Consider the following 22,508-nt stretch of genomic DNA (forward strand, 5'->3'; position numbering starts at 1 on the left):
GCTCTTTATCAGACAGGCACAGTCCTGAAGGTCTTTGTAGTTAATGAGGCCACTTCTGCTCTTTTCCAGGGCCAGTTTTCCACCTAAAATGTAGCAGCCAATTAAATAACTATCTGCACAAAGCTCTATGTTTCATTATTTCTTCTGAAACAGATAGATATGGGAGTTAGGGAGTTCGTGAGGATTTTGTGAGCCTCTAAAGAGGCTAAGGGTATTCTGCATTTGGGGAGCGAAGAAAAGAAGTATGGGCTGCCTTCCCAACGCAAAGAGCACATATAGATGTATTATATAAACATACGCACGTGGATGACTGCACAAAGGAAACCAATTGGCCTCAACATGAGAAAACTGAGATGAAAGTAAGAGGACTATATGGACACTCATTATCCAACCCAGTGAGGGAGTCCCAAACCCCATACTAACTACACACTTATTAGACTCATTTCTCCTTTCCATGGGCACAGAATGGTTGGGGTTGGAAGGGACCTCTGTAAGTCACTTTGTCCAACCCCCCTGCTCAAACTGGGTGACCTTGACCAGGGTCACCTAGAGCCCAGGACAATGCCCAGACAAGCTTCTGAGTATCTGCAAGGACAGATATTCCATTTCCTGATGCACATGAGTAGGTCAAGATGGCTTCTGACACCTACAACGCTGACCAAAGTTCAGATCCTGACTCCTACACTACAACTTGTTTCAGTGAATTGAGTTTGAATCCTAAACATGCAAAGAGAAAATTTTATTTCATGCATAAAAACCCAAAGATAACATTTGCTCTTACAGACAGTGCATTTTCCTGAAAAAGAATGTTTTATTTCCTGCGAACTTGAAAAGATGCAAATTCGAAATGTTTTAGCCTTTATGATTAAATTAGAAATGATGCCACACAGGCAAGACAGCAGTTCTAAAAGGTGCTTTCAGCTGTGAAGGATTTTTAAAAGCTTCTTTTTAGCCAGAAAAAACATACATCTTTACTTAATTTTTAAATAGAATTAATCTTGAAGGAAACATACATTTAAATCACAGAAAAACAGCATATGAAAATTATTTTGCAAATCTAAGATATAATGGCTTACAAAACCTCAAATTCCAGGAATTTACTCATCCAAATTTAAATTTGAAAATAAAAGGAGAAAAGCATAAAGCTCTTAACATACAAAGCATTTTTTGGATGTGGATGCTTTCCATTCTTGGGGAAGAGTGTTGACAGACCAGTACCTTAATTTCCTTGGCAACTGGCATGTTTGGGCTATAATTTTTCCTTCAGACAAGCCAAACATTTAATTCTTTAGGAAGACTAAATCAATGAACTAACAATTACCGTAAGAAGACTTACACTAGCCGAGGATGTGATTCTTGGGCTTTTTCTTTTACAGTCTCAAAATAAATTTTACCATGTCATTCTTACCATCATCACATTGCCTCAGGACAAATAGACGCTGACTCTCCGAGAAACCAATTTTTGTCTAATGACGATTGAATCAACTAAATAAAACCTGACATTTTAAACTTTAAAGAAACATTCTGAACCTTGGAATTGTGCTGTTTATGTTCTAGAAGTGACATTGAGGTCGCTTAGCATTTTTTCTTTAGAGGAAACAACCGCAACACCATAAGAAAGCCTCCATCCAGTCTGAAGGAGGGAAATATAAACTGGAAAAACTGCCAAGAGAGAAGATAACAAAATACTGGCATCTGGAGAGCTGTCTGCTTGGCAAGCATGCATGTCATTTACAAATGTTTGCTCATAATTATATCCCTGGAAGCCTTGGGTGAATAATACTGTTGAGAAAGATGCCACTTTCAAAACACTGCCCCTCTATCGCCTTTAAATAAATGCAACACTCATTGAAGGGTGAGTTATCTAAGGATAGCGCAACAAAAAAGGGGAACCTGTGCCTCACACTACCCCAGTACCTGTGAGAAAAGGAGGAGGAAGGATGGAGCTGTGCATTAGGACATCCACTGAACTCCCAGCTCTTTGACAACCTTTCTGGTGCGGAAAGGGCAGGAATGCTGGCAAGGTGCCACTGTGTTTTTTTCTTCCTGTCATGACACAGCCAACACAGAAGGGCACAACTAAGAATAAAGAATTTTCTGAAGTGACACCAGAAACAGGATTGAGCCTTCAAGTTCACGTCATACAGGGTCCACTCAGTCACCAGACTGTAACAGAGAGGTTAGACATGCGGTATTTGCTGACGGCTGAAGGCTTTATAGTTTCTTGCTCATCTCTTAGTCTGGGGAAGCTCCATCTTAACAAGGTTTTCCAGGCAAAATAAAAAAATTATGGAATTAATAAAATAAGGGTAAGCAACAACTCTATTCCGGGAACATTTTGGCAATTCCAGAAGAAACATGTCACAACTTCCCCAGATGAAAACATTAAGGACAAAATATTCTGGGAAGAATGGTTTATCCAGTCAGAAACCAAGATGGAAACATGTCAAACGATGTTTTCACAATGCCTCCCATACTCAGCCCATGGGAGGACAGGCAAGGTGATAACCCAGATCACAGAAAAATTCCAAGGCTTTGAAAGGGGCTGAGTTTTCACCCAAAAAACCACGTTCTTAATATTGAGGTGCAATATTATCATTGAGGGGAATGAGAGTGAATTAAACCATGTTCAGAAATTCCTATTGTTTAGAAAAAGATGCTTTCAAAAGAACACCCTTAGGAGAATAAAACAGTGTCTGCTTCAGTCCCAGTAGCACTTTTTAAACTAAATGCCTACCTCAAAAAGTGAGAACCTCCCCTCCCAAGTTCTGGAGCACCAAGTTCTCCCATGTTTTCATTTTTCAAATTTATTAACACCCAGAAGCACAATTAAGGTCTCTTCAGGGCTAAGCATGCTGCCAGAGTCAGGCGTTACCAGTCTCCTGCAGAAAGGTGAGGAAAAACACAAAAACCTAGAACAAAGCAGAGTTCCTGTTCCTATATCTGATGAACCTTCTCAAAGACAGAAGCAGAGCCCATCTAAATGAAATACCAAAGTTTTCAGGGCTGCTTCTTTAAAGCACGCTGAGCCACAGCACGCTGAACTCCTCAGTACACCCCAGCCTTGATTTGAACAACAGATTCTGGTCTAGGAAAATGGGACATAGACAAGGGTCACACAGCTGTACATAGCCCTCCGAGACTTGAGTCCCAGCCACTGCCAGCAATAACTGCCGGAATGGATTAAGGGAGTTAAGACATCCCTACTTGTTTGTTTGGCTATGTGAGAGGAGTCCTCAGGGCACCGCACACAGCTCTGCTCACTTCCTCCCTACAGGAACAAACAATCGGGAAAGAAAGTGCTCAACAACACATCTGCAATGGTCCTTTGATGATTGCTCTGTCCAGTAACTTCTCCATGCTTCTTGGACCCATCTTCTAGAAAAGCAGATGGCTGTGCTGTCCATCTGGAATATCACTATTTTCATATCATTATCTATCGTATATCTATCACTATTATCCCCATCATTACTCTTAGCACATGCAAATACTGACACCTCAACGAGGAAAAAAATTTTTTTAAATCCCCCTTAAAAAGCTAACACCACTCAAATTTTATAGCACAGATTCTGGGTCTCTGTCTGCCTTCAAAATGCCACAGATTTGCCCTCATGTGACAATGCAAGACCATAACACTGCTTCATCCTTCCTCCCACTGCACCATTCTGCTTCCCAAGTCCCCATCAGACATCCATATAGGCGCATCCATGCCTTCCTGCTCCAGGTGGAGACCTCTGAACATGAAGCACTTGCAATTACTAACAGTCATTGGAACCAGACACAAAACTTCTTAGTGCATAGTGACTCTGGCACCCGCAGCCCATCATATAGGCTTCGTATTTAAGTAGAAATTGGGTTGGTGTTGTCACAGCTAGAAATGCTGTTGCAAGTGAACCAAGATTTCAGGTTGCTGAGGGCCTATATTGGTGAAATCTATAGTTGTATATGAAGTTTATATTGCTTTAAAATTCTCTCTCTGTAAAATGCAATCAAAACCAAAATATTGCTGTTAACAAGACTCTTGTGGGGTCCAGTGCACAGCAAACTTCCAGAGACAAGCCTGTTAATTATTACTTTGATGCTTTGGTGACAGAGGTTACTTTAGAATATAACAGGTCAAATCCGCAGACAAAGCCCACACACATTTTCCAACCCAAACCTCTGACAATAAACCCCAATCAGAACACCTGCTGGAAGATGAGGGAGGACTTGTAGCAGGGTATGTCACAGCCACTGTGAAAGAATCAGCGTCATGTGGAACATGAACTAGCAGTGGCCACAGCATGGGCACTTCCACCCAGGGTGGTCTCCCATCCAGGCTACTCCACTTTTACTATGATCAACATAACGAGCCCTCAGGTGCTTGAGAGGGATATCTTGTGGCAGCTGTCTCTTTTGCTCTGGCAATAAAGGCCCTTCCCTTCGCTCTACAGGAGTTGACTCCATACGAGATTAAGAAGAACGGATGAATAATAATGTTAAACCTAAACACAGGAGACTAAATTGTATACTCTTCGGTGCCTCCTTAGGAGTCACCCTGCTTCCCCAGGCTGCTTTCAGATCTTGTGAGCTGTCAAGCATGTTTTACATGGCTGACATAACAAAGATGTTCCTGTTCGATTCTTCCTTTTCTAGCCAAATGGGAAAGGACACTCTTCCGAGTTGTGAAACACACAAGCACACTCCCCCCCCCCCCCCAAAACACCTTTGCCATTTTTCAGCCAGGTAGACAAAAGCAGATTCTGAATCCAGTTAATCCAGAATTACAGCCATACAATAAGGACAAGACTTGTTTTGACCTGGATTTGAAAGATCTTGCCCTCTACTGCTGGACAGCACCTCCTACACAACCAATTCTACAGGGAATTTGTAAACCCTAGTGTTCCAGTCTGTGGATCACCAGGATCCAAGAACAGTGATAGCCCCTCTAAATCTACCCTCACTAAACAAATAAAGCTCTTGAGGGAGATTTTTTTTAGTCTCTCCAACAAAAAACAAGGTTCAGAAGCCAAGTATCAGCACTAATTTTACCCTTAAAGAAACACACGACATGATGGAATCTTGCCTACACCAGTATCTCAAATGGATGGTAGTTCATTGTTAATATCACTAACATTCACCCATCACCCCACCCCTTCCCTCCTAGCCCAAAATTAAATCTAACAACCTGAAGACAATTCCACTTAATTGCAACTGCATCATCTTCTGTGAGATCCGACTGCCAATCTCTGCCATTTGAATGCGCAGTTGCTAGGGCAACGGGTGTGAAGAGCATGCTTTTGTGTTGCCACATGCATCTTTGGGAGCTGTGCCAACATCTGAGCTCCCACAGCTGGGATGGATTTAACACCTTCCTCCCCAGGAACAGCCTGTCCTTACTTCCAGAGCGGGGGCTACGGCAGCCAGCCCTTGGCAAGCAGCTCCTTCTCCTCTGCAGATTGACACCTGCAGAATGACAGATGGCTGCAGCCAAGCTCAGTATAACCAAGCACAGAGGATGCTGTAACACTTTATCAAATCAAACGTTCAGCAGTGCTAGACTTCATTTGCAGGAGGTTATGGGGTACACAGTTCGTCGTGTACATAGCTGATGAGGGGGGAAAAAAGACAATTTACCAACACTTAAAAATCATTTTCTTCTGGTGGTTTCCCGTCTACCCGTTGTCATCCCCTCACCCACCCCCTCCATACGAACAGAAGGCTGCATCATATCTAGAGGACTACACGGTCTTCTCTCCGCCTCCACAATTTTAACCTAGAAAAGATGATTGATATGTACAGAAACCTTCCCATCGAGCTCTCCACTTATCTTCCAGGGCAGACTGCTTCCCAGAGTTTAGCTCCTAATCTCTTTCATCTCTCCTTAGGATGAAGGGTTTAAACTTAGGTCAGAGCCTACTTTGCCTATGACCTTTTGTACCTCTTTTGAGTCTGCTCTTCTATAAAAATTAAGCTGCACTCCAACCTTTCCCTTCATATATACACACATGTACGTTTAGCAAAGAAACATCTGAATTAATCTTTTCAATAGCTGAGAACAAGCTGGAGCTCAGGATCACAAGCTAAATCTGCTTTTAATGGCTAGTAAAACAACTTGTAACAATGGCAAATAGCCTCCCTGCTATTGCACTTGTGTAATCACAGCTAATTGCCGCATATGAAAGTGCCCGTTAAGATGATAAACAATGTAATCTAGGAAGTCCTATAATTGTCTAAGAGACCTATACAGCACCAGTAATGGAGTGCAATGTCTGAAAGTCACCCACTGAAGGTTACAGTTAGTACCTCAGACTCAATTGGTCTCTCTGTGGAGGACAACATCCATGGAGTTATGATCTTTGTGACAAACACAAAAGGAAAAAGAAGCCAGCTAAGATTTATTTCATGTTAGTGCAGGGCTGAATTTTTCACAGTCCACTTCCCCTACAAACACGTTCCAGAGAAGCACAACAAATAAGCAAGCTGCAAGACACTGGCACATGGCTCACACAACCTACAACTTGAAACCACCCTTGTATTCCCATCAATCCCTCCATAGGTTTGAGGCACATAAAGGGATTTGTGAGCTCCCTCAAAACTCAGCAGAGGCACAGATTTCCTCACCTCTCAGATTCAGGTACATTCCACATATGCCAGTATCTCAAGTACGAAAACAAGCATCACAGCACACAGGGCTTTGCAACTTGTGTTCACAAGAGTAAATAACCACCAACAATAGAGAAACATGGACAATTCTGGGCATAGACAGAGAAACAAAACCCAAAACTTTGGCTATTTCAGGACGTGTCAGCAGCCTTTGCAGAATAAGTTGCATTTTCACAGAAAAAACCAATAATCAGATCCTGCAAAGCTTGAGGGGTGAGAAAGTTGGTGGGGAGGGACCTCTATTCTGATTAAGCAAGAACAACTGGTGTTGCCCTGTATTTTTAACCAGAAAGAAGAGGCTGAAGGGAGAAAAAAGCATATTCAGTTCTGAGAAAGTGATCGTTAAATCAAGAGCTACACTCCAGAAGGGAGCTGGAGGCGTGGGGAGGGAATCTGGCAAACCAAAGAAGTGTCACTATTCACAGGGGCCGTTACAATCAAATCGGTTTGTCACACAGAAGGCAGCAATGTAACTACACTGTGCTGCTAAGAGTTCACATCACTTTGTCATGCCAGTTTATGGAATTCCCCTTTAATCTTCATGCTCCTCCGGCTCTGGATTATTCCCAGGCCCCATCCTGGCAGATACCCCAGGGCGCAATGAGCTGTCATTCCACTCCATGCCCTGAAACTGTTCTTGCTCAAATCCAGACGCAGTGCCAGGACACCTCCCTCTCCAGTGCCTCTCCTGCATGCATTACTGGACTCTGACGTGTAGTCCCAAACTTAAGCAGATGTCTCTGGTCTTGTTCACAGTCAAACTGAGGGGCATTTAACCCAGATGTGCTTACACCTGACAGCCAAGTCTTTTATGACACTCATTCCACAAAATGTATGAGGACTGGGATACTGTTAAGCATTCTGGAGGACTGCTTGCTGTGACCACAAATCTTGTCATTGAGAATATATGTGGAATAAAGAACAGTAATGCAAAATATGTAAAGCTAACCCAGACTAAGTGCCCAGGCAGGCATGCCCCAAGCCTCCTCTGCCTTCCAAAGGAGGGAAACATCTTCTAAGACAGGTGGCGGGGTGGAAGGGAGGGGATAGGTCTCCAAGGCTCAAATCAGCACTTACAAATATGAAGATGTTTTAGCTGTGGAGACAACTGATAATTTTCCACCAATTAGAAGCAAACAAAAGCTGGTGCCATCTTTAAGAAACACATGCAGGTGCAGAAGTTGGAGCTCCTGAGTTCTCTGGCACCTCAGTCCCTCGCACTGCCCTGAATAAGTCACCAACCAGCTCATCCCACACTCCCCGATTTGGGAACTGGGGAGACACTAGTTCTGTTTATTCCCATGGCTGTATCATTCCAGAACACAGTGCCTTATTTCCTGATCCTTTCCACTTGCATGGTGATAACCACTCCTGAAAGTGTTGGAAAACCGGCAAGAAGAGTAAAGAATGGGGCCCATGACACACAGTGTTTCTAGGAACACAGGGCAGGCAGTGGGCCATGAGTATGCAATTCTCCACTTTGTCAGATATCTGACCTTTGGTACCTGTGAGTTAATGGGGATTTAATCAAACACAGCAGCAGTCCCTCCCGGGACGCAAAAGTGGTTTCTTGGGAAGCGGTTCAGCAGTACTGTCACACAGTATCCTTCTGTGCTGTCTTACTGAAAAAGAACCAGCTCTGTCTTTCCGCAACATAAGGGGACAATCACAGCCCTTTCAGAAAGAGAAGATGCAGATGAAAGCAAAACCAGGGCTTACAAAACAGAGGGTCAAGCAGGGAAACCAGGAAAGCACATGATAAGACTCTCATTCTGCAGGATCAGACTATTCTTTTCCTTTATGAATAACTAAAGGATGTCCCTTATCTCTGAAGCAAGCTTATCCACTCTTTCCCCACGTGGATGCCTGCCCTGGTTGGGAGATCACTGCTATTTGTTTAAGTCTGACAAAGATGTCCTTGGGGTTTAATACTTTTTGCAAGGTCAGTGCTCAGTGAAAAAGCTGAGACAAACCCAAGGTTTAGTTAAAAACAAAACAGACAAAATATCCTGTCAGCAGATAGTTTGGGTTCCCAGGTATTCTCACTCGAACTGCTTTCTGCTAAAAGCTGATGCTGAGCAGGACCACCACACAGAGGCAGTGTTTGCCCTTGGTAAGGGGTTAACCAGGACAGGTGACCCAGGACACCCCGGGGCAAACAGAAGAGGGAAGAACATACTTCGATTCTCATGGGAGGCAAGGGGGTGAAGTGCAGGTGCTGCAATAGGAAGGTGGTGATACGCTGATCCAGCTCTCCCTCAGTGGCAGCACCTCCCTGCGTGGTGTTGGGAACAAAGGAGGGAATAAGCTGTACTCATAAAGGCATGTTACAGCAAGGAAATTTCCTTCCTCTAAGGGGCTCTGGCAGATGCCGCACCTTTGAAATGGTCATGCTCAGCTCAGTTATTATTTTACAGGTGGACTGAGGCACTGAGGTGTTAGCAGAGCCCAACATCCTGAAACACCAGCAAAGGATTCATGTTGTTGGCATCAACACCTGAATTCACCCTCTGGTCGGCAGGGACCAGGCACTTGTGGCGTATGATTCATCTCAGCCTGAAGCCAACATCTCATGCACATCAGTTGAATCACACCCTAAACACATCAGTTCCTCTCTACTGCCTGTAATGGAAGCTGGTGGTGACTGCTCCACATCAGACATCCATTACGAGCATCTCACCTTTGGGCAAGGCCAGAGTGCCCATAAACTGCCTTGGGCTGAGCAACCAAAGGGCTGGCCAGGACAGACCCTCCCCTACCCGGGGGCTACTATTTCTATGAAATCAACTCCAAAATGCCCAGATTTTCTTTGCAGAAGTGAAAAAGAATTTGGCATTTTTATAGTATGTTTACTTTTCATAACCCATCACTGGTATGGAGATAGAGAAGACGATAGAAAAACAAAATAAAATAAGGCCCAAGCTCATTTTTCAGCAAATCTTCTGGCACATTCAGACTTTTCTTTTTCCTACGTAGAATAAAATACAGAATTTCAGAGTGCTACAATTTGCCAATTCCATGTTTCAGCCAGCTCTATCAGATATCCCAGGTGGGGTCAGACCTTTTGAGCTCATTTACTACCCAGCAGTAAAATGCAGTATTATCAGCAAACACGCAACTAAGCTCCTCTGTACAAGCAGAATCTTCTACCCTGACCTGCCAACTTCATTCCATGCCACATTGCTCCAAAGAGACCAAGACCCAGTACTGCATACAAGCAGCGTGCAACGCTCTTATTTGTTAGATGATCTTTCCATAACAACATTTCTCCTTGGAAAGTCAAGCCATCCTAGGGAGACTGCATGGTAATTGCACAGTGTCTTTTGTGTTCACCAGTTTCTTAATACTGGGGTGCCACAGAAGTAACGCTACCCTGTCTTTGTTCTCTTTCCCAAAGAGACTTTAGAAGTACAAAACAAGTAATTAGTGTCAGATTGTTAATGACCTATCTCGGTGTGTCTGACTGGAATGAGTAAACAGAACATACTTAACATTGCAGGTGCAGATCCAAGGACAAAAGCAAAGTGGAAGAAACCCATTACCCCTCCCTCCTCTTTTCTCTCTCTCACTTACACTCCTTTTTCCATTGGAGCAGAATAAAACCCTTTTGACTATACAGATGCTCTTCCTAAGCATTTGCTCTGTCTGGCCACCCCCAACCACTTGGGGTAACTGAACAAAATATGAGCATATTTGTGAGCTGAAACTAGAAGACCAGCTTTCACCTCTCCTCAGCAAAGCTTTAGATTCACAGATCCCAAACGTCCTTGTTTGGACACCAGCAACAGCAATTGCAGCAGCATCCCCCAGCTCTGCGTACACTGGGCAACACTCCCCAGCTGCTCAGACAGCTACACAGGCTTTCTAAAGCAAAAAGCCGTTTGTTCATGCTAGTGGACAAGTACCAGCATCTGGACAGGCCATCCACTGCATATGGAGATGGCACAAGGACAGGAAACAGGGTATCACCATTTAGTTCCTTTACATTCAAAATGCTGTACAAACATTGCGGGGTGGCTGGGGGAGACACAGCTGTAGTTTCTGGGTGAGTTGGCCTGCTCAGAATCTGTCTCAGTAGATGACAGTTCCGGCCTTCGCCTTATGTTTATACTGTGAGGCCATTACCCTCTCTGGAAAGCCCATCACTCCAAAAGGACAATTAAGCATTCAGCCAGTTAACTTAAGAGTACAATAGAGTTCCATATGGCAGAAAGGAGATAACCCATGAACAAACATTGGAAAGCAGATCCTTACCTCTGTTCTGCTGCAGAGACAAGGCCCTCTCCACCACCTCCTAGGCATCAACTCCCTCTCCCACCCAAGAAGGGCAAGACTGTGATACTTCAGCTATTCTCCACAAATCTGTTAAGTGTAGCCTTACATGGGCCCCAAAAGCTGCTCTAATTTGGAGGAAGGCAGGCACAGCTTTAGAATAGCACACAGAATCACAGTATGATTGAGCCTGAAAGGGACCTTTGGAGGTCGACCAGTCTAATGCCCCTGTATCGTCATCCAGATCATTAATGAAGATGTTGAACAGGGCTTGATCCCTGGAGTACGATGCTAGTTACTCGTCTTCAACTAGACTTTGTACCAGTGTTCACCACCTTGAATGAACACGCACACAACAGAATGGCCTAAAATGACATCCATGTCTAGAGGTTAGCTCTTGTTTCACATTTCTTAGGAAGCAGTAAGGCTTTCCCTGACCTCACTGTGACTGGTTGCATGGTATTTCCCACTTCTAAGAGGGCATGAAAGACTCCAATAAACAGGAAAGCACTACGTAAATAAAAAGAAACCCAAAGACTTTGGAATGCCTACATTTTTTTCCCCAACTTCATTCTCTCTGTTCTTCAGTCTCATGTCTTACTTGGAAAACTAAAATGAGAAGCAGGAAAACAACCCTTGCTCTGCTCACTAAAATTTCATTATTGAAGCTGTTGTGAGAAATTAACACTATCAGGAAAATAAAGAAGAAAAAACCCAAACAGCCTAATACCACTCTAGCAAATACAGAGCAGCCTTGGTCAGCCTCATCCGTAAAGCCCTGTCACAGAGGACAGGGAACAGTACCAGCTGCATATGGAGTAGATCACACTGTCATTGGCATCATGTTTTCTAAGAAAAGACACCCAAGTTTGTGCTTCCAGAAGATTAACCCTAATCCCAAGTGTGGACATGAGTGGAGTAGAGGAAAAATTCATCATGCTTAAGGGTAAAACTACTGTATGTATCTGGCTACAGACTTCCACTGTCCTCTTCATTACACTCGTCAGAGTATACTCTCTGATGGAAAGACACATTGTCAGAGTTGGAATGATTGTGTTCTTCTGAATTATTTCCTTACAGCTCTGAACTACTTTATAAATACAAGATATGGGAAGCTTAAAACCTCAGAGCAAACCAATTAACAGACCCCAAATATAAATAATATTAACAATTTGAAATGTCTAGTACATTAGTCGCACTTAGAAGCAAATTACGTATTTGTTTTCCTGTTAAGATGGTAGTAAAAGTGGCAAATAGATATAAGAAAAATCAGTTGTGTACAGATGATAGCTGCTCATTTTGAATATAAAATCACTGGTGCATAATTGAAGTTTTATAGAAGTCAAAGACAAAATCCACGGTAACTTCAGCATAGCCATGCAGAGAACAGAGACGATATCAATCAATAAAGGAAACCTCCATTCCCTTTGAGTAAAAATTGCTGCTAAGATTTCACCAAAACCTCTCTGAAACACAGCCAAGGAAGAGGGTATCAAATTCATTAGAGAGCAAAGGTTTGCTTAGACACCTCTTGGGAACTCACCTTCTCTCTCCTCTGCACCAGCTACACATCTGTGCAGTTGAGTATTCCCTGGGAGCAGCTTGTGAGCTCCTGCCTTATATTGCAGAAGTCATTCAAAGTTCTTTAGACCCGTATGTAGCTGGGCTTTGTGGTTCCAGTATAGTTAATACAAAAGGTAACCTGGCAGCCAACTATACACACATGGTTTCCTTTTATCTTTAGCACTATATAGAGAGTGAACCAACTGATTCTGGAAACACAAATTAGTTCCCTGTGAAACAGAAATTAATCCATTTGCTTTGACCACAAAGTGGGTACGTACTGATAATGGGGGCTCTCAATTCATTCCATTGGTGTCAGTTAGAAACACCTGAGCATTTTTTTAGCACAACATTACCACTCTGCCTTGCAGTTTGCTACCTCAGATAAACCCCTTGCTGGGCAGACTGTGGTTCTTCTTTCCTACTGTCTTCTCCAAGAAAAATTACAAATAATTTGTTTATACATATAAATTAATTACTCGGCTATCTGAGATTGGAAAAACTTCACCTTGCTACTGTGAGATTCCTTTCCCCATACATTTTAATAAGGCACAAGTGATTCCGAAAAAATGCAGAGAGCTATAATAATGAACAATAATCCTATATTATTATTTAAGTTGTTTCCAGTATTCCAGGCAGGAAGATGCTAGCTATTCAGGTAGTAAAACCTAATTGTCTATAGTGCTTTTTTGCAAGGGTTACATTTAACTTTAAAAAAAAAAAAAAAAAAAAAAAAAGCAGTGACAACCTGTGGGAGGAAGGGGGCACTAGATTGGATAGCTAAAGCTCAGATTTTATATTGTGATTACTGTGTGTAAACACCAGGCCCTCAGAAGTGACAGGTATTGAAAAGAAATTTGAGTTAAGAATCTCAACACCTTGCTCAAATGCTTCTGTCAACGCAGCAACCTAGACAGGTACATATCCACAGACTGACCCAGCAAATTAAGAATTTATTAGCAGAAAATATTCCTGTATTGACTGATCTATTACTGGTAGTCTTAATTAATTACTGGTATTCTTAATTAAATAGAGGTCTGATTTAAACCACTATGGCTAGAGTCACCTCACACTGCTGCTTGCTATTAGAGAGCCATCAACTGTAAAAAGCATGATTATGCTGCACAGAATGCTGCTTTTTGTCTTTTTACAGTAAGACATGACTTTCATCTCAGACAGCAGCGTGACAGAGGGGCTGCCATCTGAATCACACAATGACAAGAAATGAATGGAAAAAGGGAAGGAGAATATACTCACGTAATTGTGTGTTAGCACAGAGAAGACAGAAGGAGTGGAACGATACAAACAGCAGCTCCTCACAAGCAGAGTATCAATTACCTTTGGGCGCTTCCATTCAACTTTCCTTGGTGGCGCTGATTGATAGAAAAGGGACTCATCTGAGGCTGGAAACTCAGGATCTTCGAAGAGCTGTCTCTGCTGGATACACTGCCCTTTCAGCTCGTGGTACTTCTGATCTCTGAAGAGTTGCACTGATGAAGACATATCTTTCTGTCTAAAGATGAATATTGGCTTGTGTAAATTATGAATGCTCTTTATAGTTCATAGATGATACCACTCAGAGCATGTAACTTGTTCTAAACAAGATTAATTACTCATTTCTGTTTAAAAAAAAACATACTATAAATTAAATTATGTCATGTAGTAGACTAGAAGACCATAAAACCAAGAAGATCTTCTATATTAGGATGGTATTTTTGGCTGAAAAGAATTTTTATCAGGAAGGACATTAGAGTGTCCAGACCAGACACAAAACCAGCATTTTGCTTTGTCTAATTGATTGGGAAGGTAACAGAGTGGGGCTTGGCTCTCAGTCTGTACCATGCGTGAAGGGCTGGACCATCTTTCTGTTCTACATTCTTCTTCTGGCCACTAGAGCTGTAATTATCTACTCCAACTCTTATGCCCAAAGAAAACCAAAAACAGATTTCCACTGTTCTCCATCATCATTTAAGTGCCAATACTTTGGCTAGTATTACTGTCTTTGAACTTTATGTTATATTTCAGGGAACTAAATTACCAGAGGCAGCAAATATTTGCAAATAATTGATGAGAACGGAAAAAACCAAACCAACAAACAAAACAAAAACTTCACAACAACAAAAAACCCAAACCAACTTGCTCTCAGGCCTTAGTTCCTAGAATCATGACTATCTAATCTGGCAAGTTTACAGTCACAGCCATAGAGCCCAAATAAATTTCTCTGAAACACTCTACAAGTCAGAAATCAACTGCAGAAATTATTCAGGATAGTCTGAAGGACATGAGGGATGCTACCTCTTTCAAGAGAGGGAGTGGACAGAGTATCTGAACTTACTTTGTTCAGATTGCTCCTGTGTGTCAGTTCCTCTCCTCCTCCTTTCTGCCACGGGTTAGGGATGTATCTGCCCTTCTTTGAGTTATCTACAGCAATAAAGACAAATTTAGGTTGTCTTGATGTCAGATCATAAGAACTAAACAACATGCACGCAACAGAGCATGGCATCACATTGTTCTAGCAGCCTACTTGCTGTGCTCTGTTGCGGTGATCTCAACTCATGCTCCTTAAGGCACTTGCAGCACAAATTGGATGAAATTCCACAAATCTGCAGAAAACTAAACCAAGCCTGGCACAAGCCTTTCCAGGCATGCAAGTGAACACAACAGGAGAAGCACAGAAAAGTAACGAGGAACACTTGGAAATGTCAAATTAATCATGGTCTTTGTCCTTGTGAGTGAAAGCTACTGTGGCCAAAATAGTCTAGGGATGGTTTTGACACCCTCTCCCACCCCTCTCTCTCCCTCCCCTCACTTCTCTCCCCCTTGCCTCAAATTAAATTAAATGGTCCTTCAAGGATGAGAAATGCTGCTCTAATACCTTCACTAATGGGAATAAGAAGAGTATTCAGGAGTGCTTTTCTACCTTGTTGCCATTCTTGCACCCATTCCAAAGCCTCGTAACCACAGAGTAATCTACCACCTGAGTTCTACCAGCAGAATCTCACACCGCAAAGTGACAGGACAAAGAAATAGTTTATTATTGATATTTTGACCAGCTAAATCTTCAAATGCCAGCTCATTCTCCATTGTTACTCAGGGCAAAAATCCAGCAATGAATTTTGCATATATCAGGACTGTAACAACTTTGAGTCAAATCTTGATGCTGCTGGAATTGATGGAAAATTTCCTATGCCTTCAGCCAGGCCAAAACTCCCCCTTTCTAGAACTGGGCCATGAAGCCCCTTAGTGACTGTGTTATCCAGCTTCAATAAAAGAGAACAACATTTGGATGAACTCTTCAAAGCCAAATGGTTCACTGATACTACGCCATTTTTAGCAATTTCTTTTCCTTAAGGGTTTTGCCTTGTTAATTATCTCCCTCAAAAAAAAAAAAAAAAGTCACAAGGCATCTCATGTGGCAGATGGCCTCCCAAGACAAGCCAAACAGACTTAATTCCCCCCACAAAGCAGTTCTTCAAATTCAAGTGCAGAACAACTTGTCAATTACACAAACATAGCTCAGGGACCAAAAAAATTAAACAGTTTGGCTAATTTGGGTAGGATATAGATTATTTCATGATAACAGGCATTCTTACTTACTAAAATTCCCCATGAGCTAACTAATACTCTAAACCAAGACTATTTGCAAGATATGCTTGTTTTTAAAATAGTCCCTGGTTGATAAGGTTTTCAGCTGTCACTGCCTAATTCACAGAGATAGGCCTTTAACGACCTCATTCCCCCCACCCTTTCTCCCCTTCTATCTGCTGGACTGGAACGCAAGTCCTTCCAGGATTAACACCCCATTACACAACAGCCAGTCCCACAGCAATGCACAGAATGTGGTCATAAAGCACAGCACATGAAATCAAGCTGCTACCTGCCTCACCCTGGGCTCCACAGGGTAGTGCTCGCCAAGGGGAACACTGATAAGGAGGAGGCTTCTCCTACCAGACTGTTAACGTGCCCCTCTCCATGCTCCCTGTGCCATCCTGAGTGCGTGTGTCTTAGAAAGGGCTTGGGTGCCCAGGGCTGTCCAGCCTGGCTACTGGCTGCTTTCCTTTCTTCCATGAGACACTGAGCTCTGAAGCTTATCTGAAGTCCCATCACCATCCGGTGAACTACTAGAAACCTACTTTCACAGGAACCCAAAAGCACCCTTTTGAAAGACAACAGGACTATATTTTTTTCTTACTGGAAAGTTAACGGTAAAGAATGTAAATGCAGTTTCTATACAACAGCTTAATTGTTTGAGGGCTGAGGACGGAGGACCACAGCAGAGCACCACCTCTCCTGGGGTACTAACCTGGCCTAACCTGGCTGAAGCAGAAAGCAGGCACCTGGTTCCCACTCCAAGGTTTATTTTTGAAGCAGCTCCCAGTTTTTGACACTCAGTTGAACATCAAAGGTCCCAAACTAAGAACCACACTCCTTCCTCCTTTCTCCAGTTCACAGTAGCACAGCTTCCCCTGCTCAGCACCCAACAGATTTACCTCTGGTTCGGCTGACACCACAGTGTACAATTGCACCGAGGAAACACCAAGCCTGGCTTGGCAGCCGCTGCTTCCAGGGCTCCCTGTGCTCTCACGTGACGCAGAGCGAGCTGTAACGGGAGCTAAGAAACACCGTCCTAAAAATACCGTACCAAAGTTCAGAGACCTTCTACTGCTCTGTAGAGAGAGAGGGACCACCCCAGGGGAGGGACAGAAGGGAGAGGAAGTAGGGAAAAGAAAAAAAAAACAGCTCTACAGGTCAGCCATTCTTACATTTTTGGTTTATTTCCCTGACAATATGCAATTACAGTTTTGCTGCTTCTCTTTTCCAGCCTCTGAGCTGAGCTCCCCAGCACTTCATCTCTCTGGGTGCACAACACCACCACAGCTGACCCCAAGGTTTCTACAGCACTATGGCAATCCCCTTTGATATCAATAGGGGCACCGGAGGGCCCATGTCTCTCAGCTTTCAATCACTGAGCTTTAAAGTCTCTCTCACACCTGCTCTTTTTTCCAGTGAGATTCCTATTTTGATCGGAAAAAGGATTTCAGCAGAACGGCAAAGACAAGCCAGTGCAGGTCCCCTTTTCAATCAGGCTCTGCTCAGAGTCCCCTCCTCTGCCCGACAATAGGAGCACTTTGTTTTCACTTACAGTTAATACTCAGATGTTTTTTTCCTGTCGGAGCCAGCAAGAGTACAGCTAAATCGCATTCAACACAGTAGCAAATACCAGCTCCTGGCATTATTAAAGAGACATTCACTTGAAATCCAGTTCTTCACAAGAACATTAAGACAAGCTTCAAGTATTATTTACACTACCCAATAGAATTTCTTTACATTCACATTTTCCCATCTTAAACTTTCTCTTCCCCAGATGCAACATAGAAGCTCCACAACAAACAAGATGAACTGTCCAGACATGCAGGAGTGAAAATTACACCCTCGCTACCATTAAATTCTTGCAATGAGCAAAAAAACTAACAGAATTCATCTCTTCTCAGTCCCTTTTTGTTATTCTGTGCAACTAAGCAACACACAGTGTACAAAGTCCAGGCGAGAAGTTATTGCAGCTGTAAAGCCAACTGCAGCCCTCCGCAGCGAGCCAGCTTGCCTGAGAAAGCATCCCTCCCACTCCCACCCCTGCAGGAGGGGCACAGGGATGGCACAGAGCTGGCTCTGCCTTAACAAAAACCAGCGCTTTCAGTCCCAAAGGCGAACAGTGCCAAGCAGCTGCAGTGAACTCTCTGTTCTAGATGAAACTCCTCTTCAGGGAAGACGCTTGGCGCGTTGTAACACACAGATTTTATCATGCCTCTCACTCTTCTGTTCCAGTTGCAGGACTTAAAGGAATTTTCATGCTCAGCACCAGGACTAAAAGGGCAAAGTTAATTTCTAGCCAGTATTTAAGGCCACAGTTGAACGCAGCTTTGAACATGAACCTGCTTCTTCCAGTAAGTGGATCCTGAGATGAAACCGCCCGAGTCCAGGCACAGCCCAGCCTCAGGACCACATTCCTGCTGTTCCACGAGCCCTGCTCTGGGAAAACCATGGAGGGATGCCAGAAAGGATATGCACAGCATATGCCATGCTCCGGGGTAGCATCCTGGCTTTAAAGATTATTATCCATTTGGAGGTACCAAGCTTGCTTTTGCTTCATGTGAACAGTAGCCTTACCAATAATAATAACCACCAACACCTGGTTCTGGGGGTTCTCTGTCCTAACTGCAGTTGTGTGCCTGTCTTAATGCACAAGCACCTCTCAACTCTGTTCTTTCAATACTCACTTATCACCAAACCTCAAAACCACTGTTTGGACTGTGGCAGCAAAACAGGGACTCAAATATTTAACTGTTTGCAAACATAGCTTAGTATTTTTCCAAACATCTCTTTCTCCAAACTCATAGCTTGCTTCAGAGCAATCAAATGAGCGAGTGCTTCCAAAAAAGCTGCCCTGCAGCCAAGAGCTTTAAATTACTCTGAACTGGTTTTCTGTAAGACTAATTAAAGGCACTTCCAGGGCTCCAGCTGGAAAAGGTTATTGCCTTCTCTTCCTGTGCAAAATGATCACAGATCTTCACAAAGCAGTGACTTTGCAAATTTGTATTAAGAGTGTGGGAGAATTTAAAGCAATTGAAAAGCTTCCACTTCACATACACTGTGATTTTGTGATCATGGCTGTTAACGTGCATCTGAAGCATCACTACCCATAACACAGAGCATCACTACTGGAGAAATTTACTCATTCAATTTCTTTAGACCGTTCAACGCACTGACTGCACTGGAGTCTTTATGCTGAATTGGGTATCCTCTCTTCTTCTGCATAAGCCAATATAAAAGTACAAAGTCAGCATTAAATCTGTATTGTGTGGATATGCAATTGCACTACTAAGCGCATATTCAATTTGGATCAAATTGGCTGCACAGGAGAATGTAATAGCAGCCGGTTCAGAATTAATGATCATGGTCCCAGGGCTTATCAGTTCGTTTAGATGACAATGCTCTCCCTACTTAGATGAAATACTAAGTTTTATTGCATGCTACAACTGTGCAGCATTAGCCCTTCTTTCATCCAGCTTCTGGATTTTTCAACAAAGTAAGGTTGATTAGGCTATTTTATGGCCTCTGTAACAGTACTTTAATAGGCATATAAAGGTTTCTCTGTCTAGCTCAGCTCAAGAGTTGGATAAGGGAAGGAGACATAAGCATTTGTCTTCACATAGAAACGAGGAGGTGCCAACATTGCTCTGCTGTACAGTTTTGCCATACTTAGCATTAACATTTAGAGAGGAAAACTCACATATTTTTGTCTGAGAATATCTGCCCATATCCTATCACTTCTGAGCAGAAACGCAGGGGAGACTAACTGGACACCAGGAACAGACTGGCCACAACCCATTTGCTTTTATGGATGGCGTCAAGGACTGGCAGAATCATCTGGCCACAAACCAAAGCTTTACTGCAATAAAATTAATCACAACACTTGTACTGTAACATCATGACACTTAACCAGGCTTTTCTTTCAAGTCTTACTGAGACAGAGAGACTTTCTATAGCACTTTAGCTGGGAGTTTGTACTGCAAACTGTGTCCGAGCCAGAAGGCTCAGTATGGGGAGGGGTGTCAGTTCAGGACCAAGCTTGCCATTCCCATAAATCCAGGAGCTGAGCAGGAGCCCACCAGGAACCCTATCATTGATTTTCACAGCTTGTCCTCTTTCCCACCTCTCTTCTAGTCAGTTCCTGGTGAGGAAAAAAAAAATGCAAGCCCATTCTTACCCTTCAGGAAGGGAGTGCTGGAGTCGGGGCTCACACCCTGCAAACACTCTGCAGCCCTTTGGGGTGTGAGGTGCTGGGTAAACGCACGCTGCAGCTCCCACCCCACAGGCACAGCTAGTCCAGCATTCAGGGCATGAACCGGTGGTGCTGGGGCTGGACAGCTGAGAAAAAGTGCTGAGAAAAGCTGCACTTACAGGTGATTATTCCTGAAGGGGAAGGATCCCATCTGGCACCAGCAGAAGGAAGCTGAATTTGTAGGGCTTACGTTCAGGTGCGTGTGTGATCTTTCAGCTTGAAAACTGAGTGAAATCAACACCCATGTATGCATAGGATTACTCAGCAGTACAATGCTGATTTCACGGTCAAATCCACTCGAAATCCTGGCAGAACACACTCAGAGAGGGTAAACTCTGTCTTTATTCCCTCTCTCCCCTCCTTGCCTTTTCTGTTAGAGTTTATCCCAGTGTAGTTTCCTGTGCAATAGCTTTTAACCATTTTCTTTCTCTCTCCCCTTGGGCAAAGGCAGAGATTTAAAAAGGAATGGAGTCAGCAGCAGAGCAGACTTTTGCCTCCAACTGATTGGTTTCCAGGTAAAACCTTCAATGGCTAAAATGCTCAAAGATCACTGCGAGCAGAAGCAAAAGCCCAGGGCTCCTTCCCTGCAATCCAACAGAAGGCTGTAAGGACCAGGCTGGCAGGGACTGAGCTCAGCCAGACTCCCAGCTCACCTTCCCCTGCGTGCACCCCTGCTGCTGGAAGGGCTGTGGCTGGGCACCAGGGTCAGTCTCCAGAGGGGAGCCCAGTGGCCTCGCAGCTCACACCAAAGAGAAAATCACTTCTTGGCAAGTGCTCTCGGGCAGAGGCTACTGCTGTCAAAAAGCAGCACACGCTGCCCTGCTGCCTTCAACCAGACTAGTGAAATGAGGTGTTTTGTGTGTGGCTTGATCCTGTCCACACATAACAAGCAAACTGCTCAAGGGCCTCTTGCACCAAGACCCCGGGGGGCTCAGTCAGAGGCACAACCTGTTTTGCAGCCACAAGTGGGAATCCCTGGTGCACCCAGCAGCTCTCTTGTACCAAACATGTACCAAGTTACGTGCATGCACAGTCCACGAGCAATAGGCATACGTGGCACTTAAGTCTCTGCTTAATGCCTAAACTGTTGAGTCAAGTTTCTAGACTTTCTTTTTTTTTTTTTATAATTATTATTATGGTTGAACTAGATGATTTTAAAGGTCCCTTCCAACCTAGGCGATTCTGTGATTCTGTGATCTTAGCCTTAAGGTCCCAGCGTTCTGCCTCTGTCCCCTGCTCAAGGGGATGCTACTTGATGCTCAAGTCCTCTACTAGATCTCAACCAGCATTCAGAAATTCAAAACTCACATCCGGACTCTGAGGGTCTCTGACTCCTGGAGCAGCCAGGGTGATGGTGTTGTATGATTATACAACACTACAGATCAACACGCACACGTTAGCCTGCAGTTGACACACGAGATTAAAATGCTTTTCTAAACAACCGTGCACCAGCACTGTGAGCACATGCTACCTCTTCACCAGGACTCAAAAGCAAGTTCTCAGGGTGGACATTTCTGTTTCAGAACTGCAATTGCCACTTGCTTATTTAATGCTGCCACTTTGTTTCTCCAGCAAAAGGAGCCCTGTTCCAGCTGTGTATACTGCACAGGATCCAATCAGTACAGCTTGATCCTTTAGCTAAGCTATCACCTCTCTCTTTTTAGTGAGGACACAAAGTGGCTATGGGACATATTTTTGAGGAAATGCAGACAGACAGGATTTTCCAAAGTGCACAGGTATCTGCATAGTTCAAAAAGCTTGACCTTCAGTGGCTTCCACTATAACCCCAAGACAAGACAGATTCGCAGCTAACTACAGGGAGGTACAATTCCAGTTTTGAATTTAAAAAATGCCTATTTTAGTACAGTAGATGCCAATTGTTACAATTAACATTAATCCAAGTCAAGAGATCTATAACAAGCTCTAAAGAAAACGCTAACAGCACTCGTCAGTTGATTCATTCAAGCTAAGCTTTCGTGCTGAAACCACAGGAACCAGCTTTCTTCAGAATCCCAGTATCTCTCCATTCTGCCTTTTCATAAAAGTTAGTTTAAAAAAAAGACAATGATTGAAAATTAATGGATAACTCTCTATCAGGCCACTCCATTATTTTATGGATCCACTTATCTCTTATTTTAAACACAGTATATAAAAAAAAATCTCCTTCACAAGAACAACAAAAAATTGA

At 43.4% G+C, this 22,508-nt stretch overlaps 1 protein-coding gene across 2 annotated transcripts in view; it reads right to left on the minus strand.

Annotated features, from left to right (window-relative positions):
* The window catches only part of CAPN6 (calpain 6), a 63,505-nt gene that overhangs the window by 40,313 nt on the left and 684 nt on the right, over window positions 1–22,508 (minus strand). Inside the window, exons 2-3 of one of the 2 annotated variants that reach the window (XM_014954885.1) lie at window positions 14,816–14,901; window positions 13,819–13,993 (exon numbers count right to left, since the gene is read on the minus strand). In XM_014954885.1, the coding sequence (XP_014810371.1) occupies window positions 13,819–13,983 (165 nt within the window). In that variant the 5' untranslated portion in view covers window positions 13,984–13,993; window positions 14,816–14,901. The remainder of the gene's footprint in view (window positions 1–13,818; window positions 13,994–14,815; window positions 14,902–22,508) is intronic. The other variant, XM_014954886.1, reaches the window with a different exon arrangement.

The sequence above is a fragment of the Calidris pugnax genome, unplaced genomic scaffold, assembly GCF_001431845.1.
Source record: "Calidris pugnax isolate Ruff unplaced genomic scaffold, ASM143184v1 scaffold38, whole genome shotgun sequence".
In the NCBI taxonomy this organism is placed as follows: Eukaryota; Metazoa; Chordata; class Aves; order Charadriiformes; family Scolopacidae; genus Calidris; species Calidris pugnax.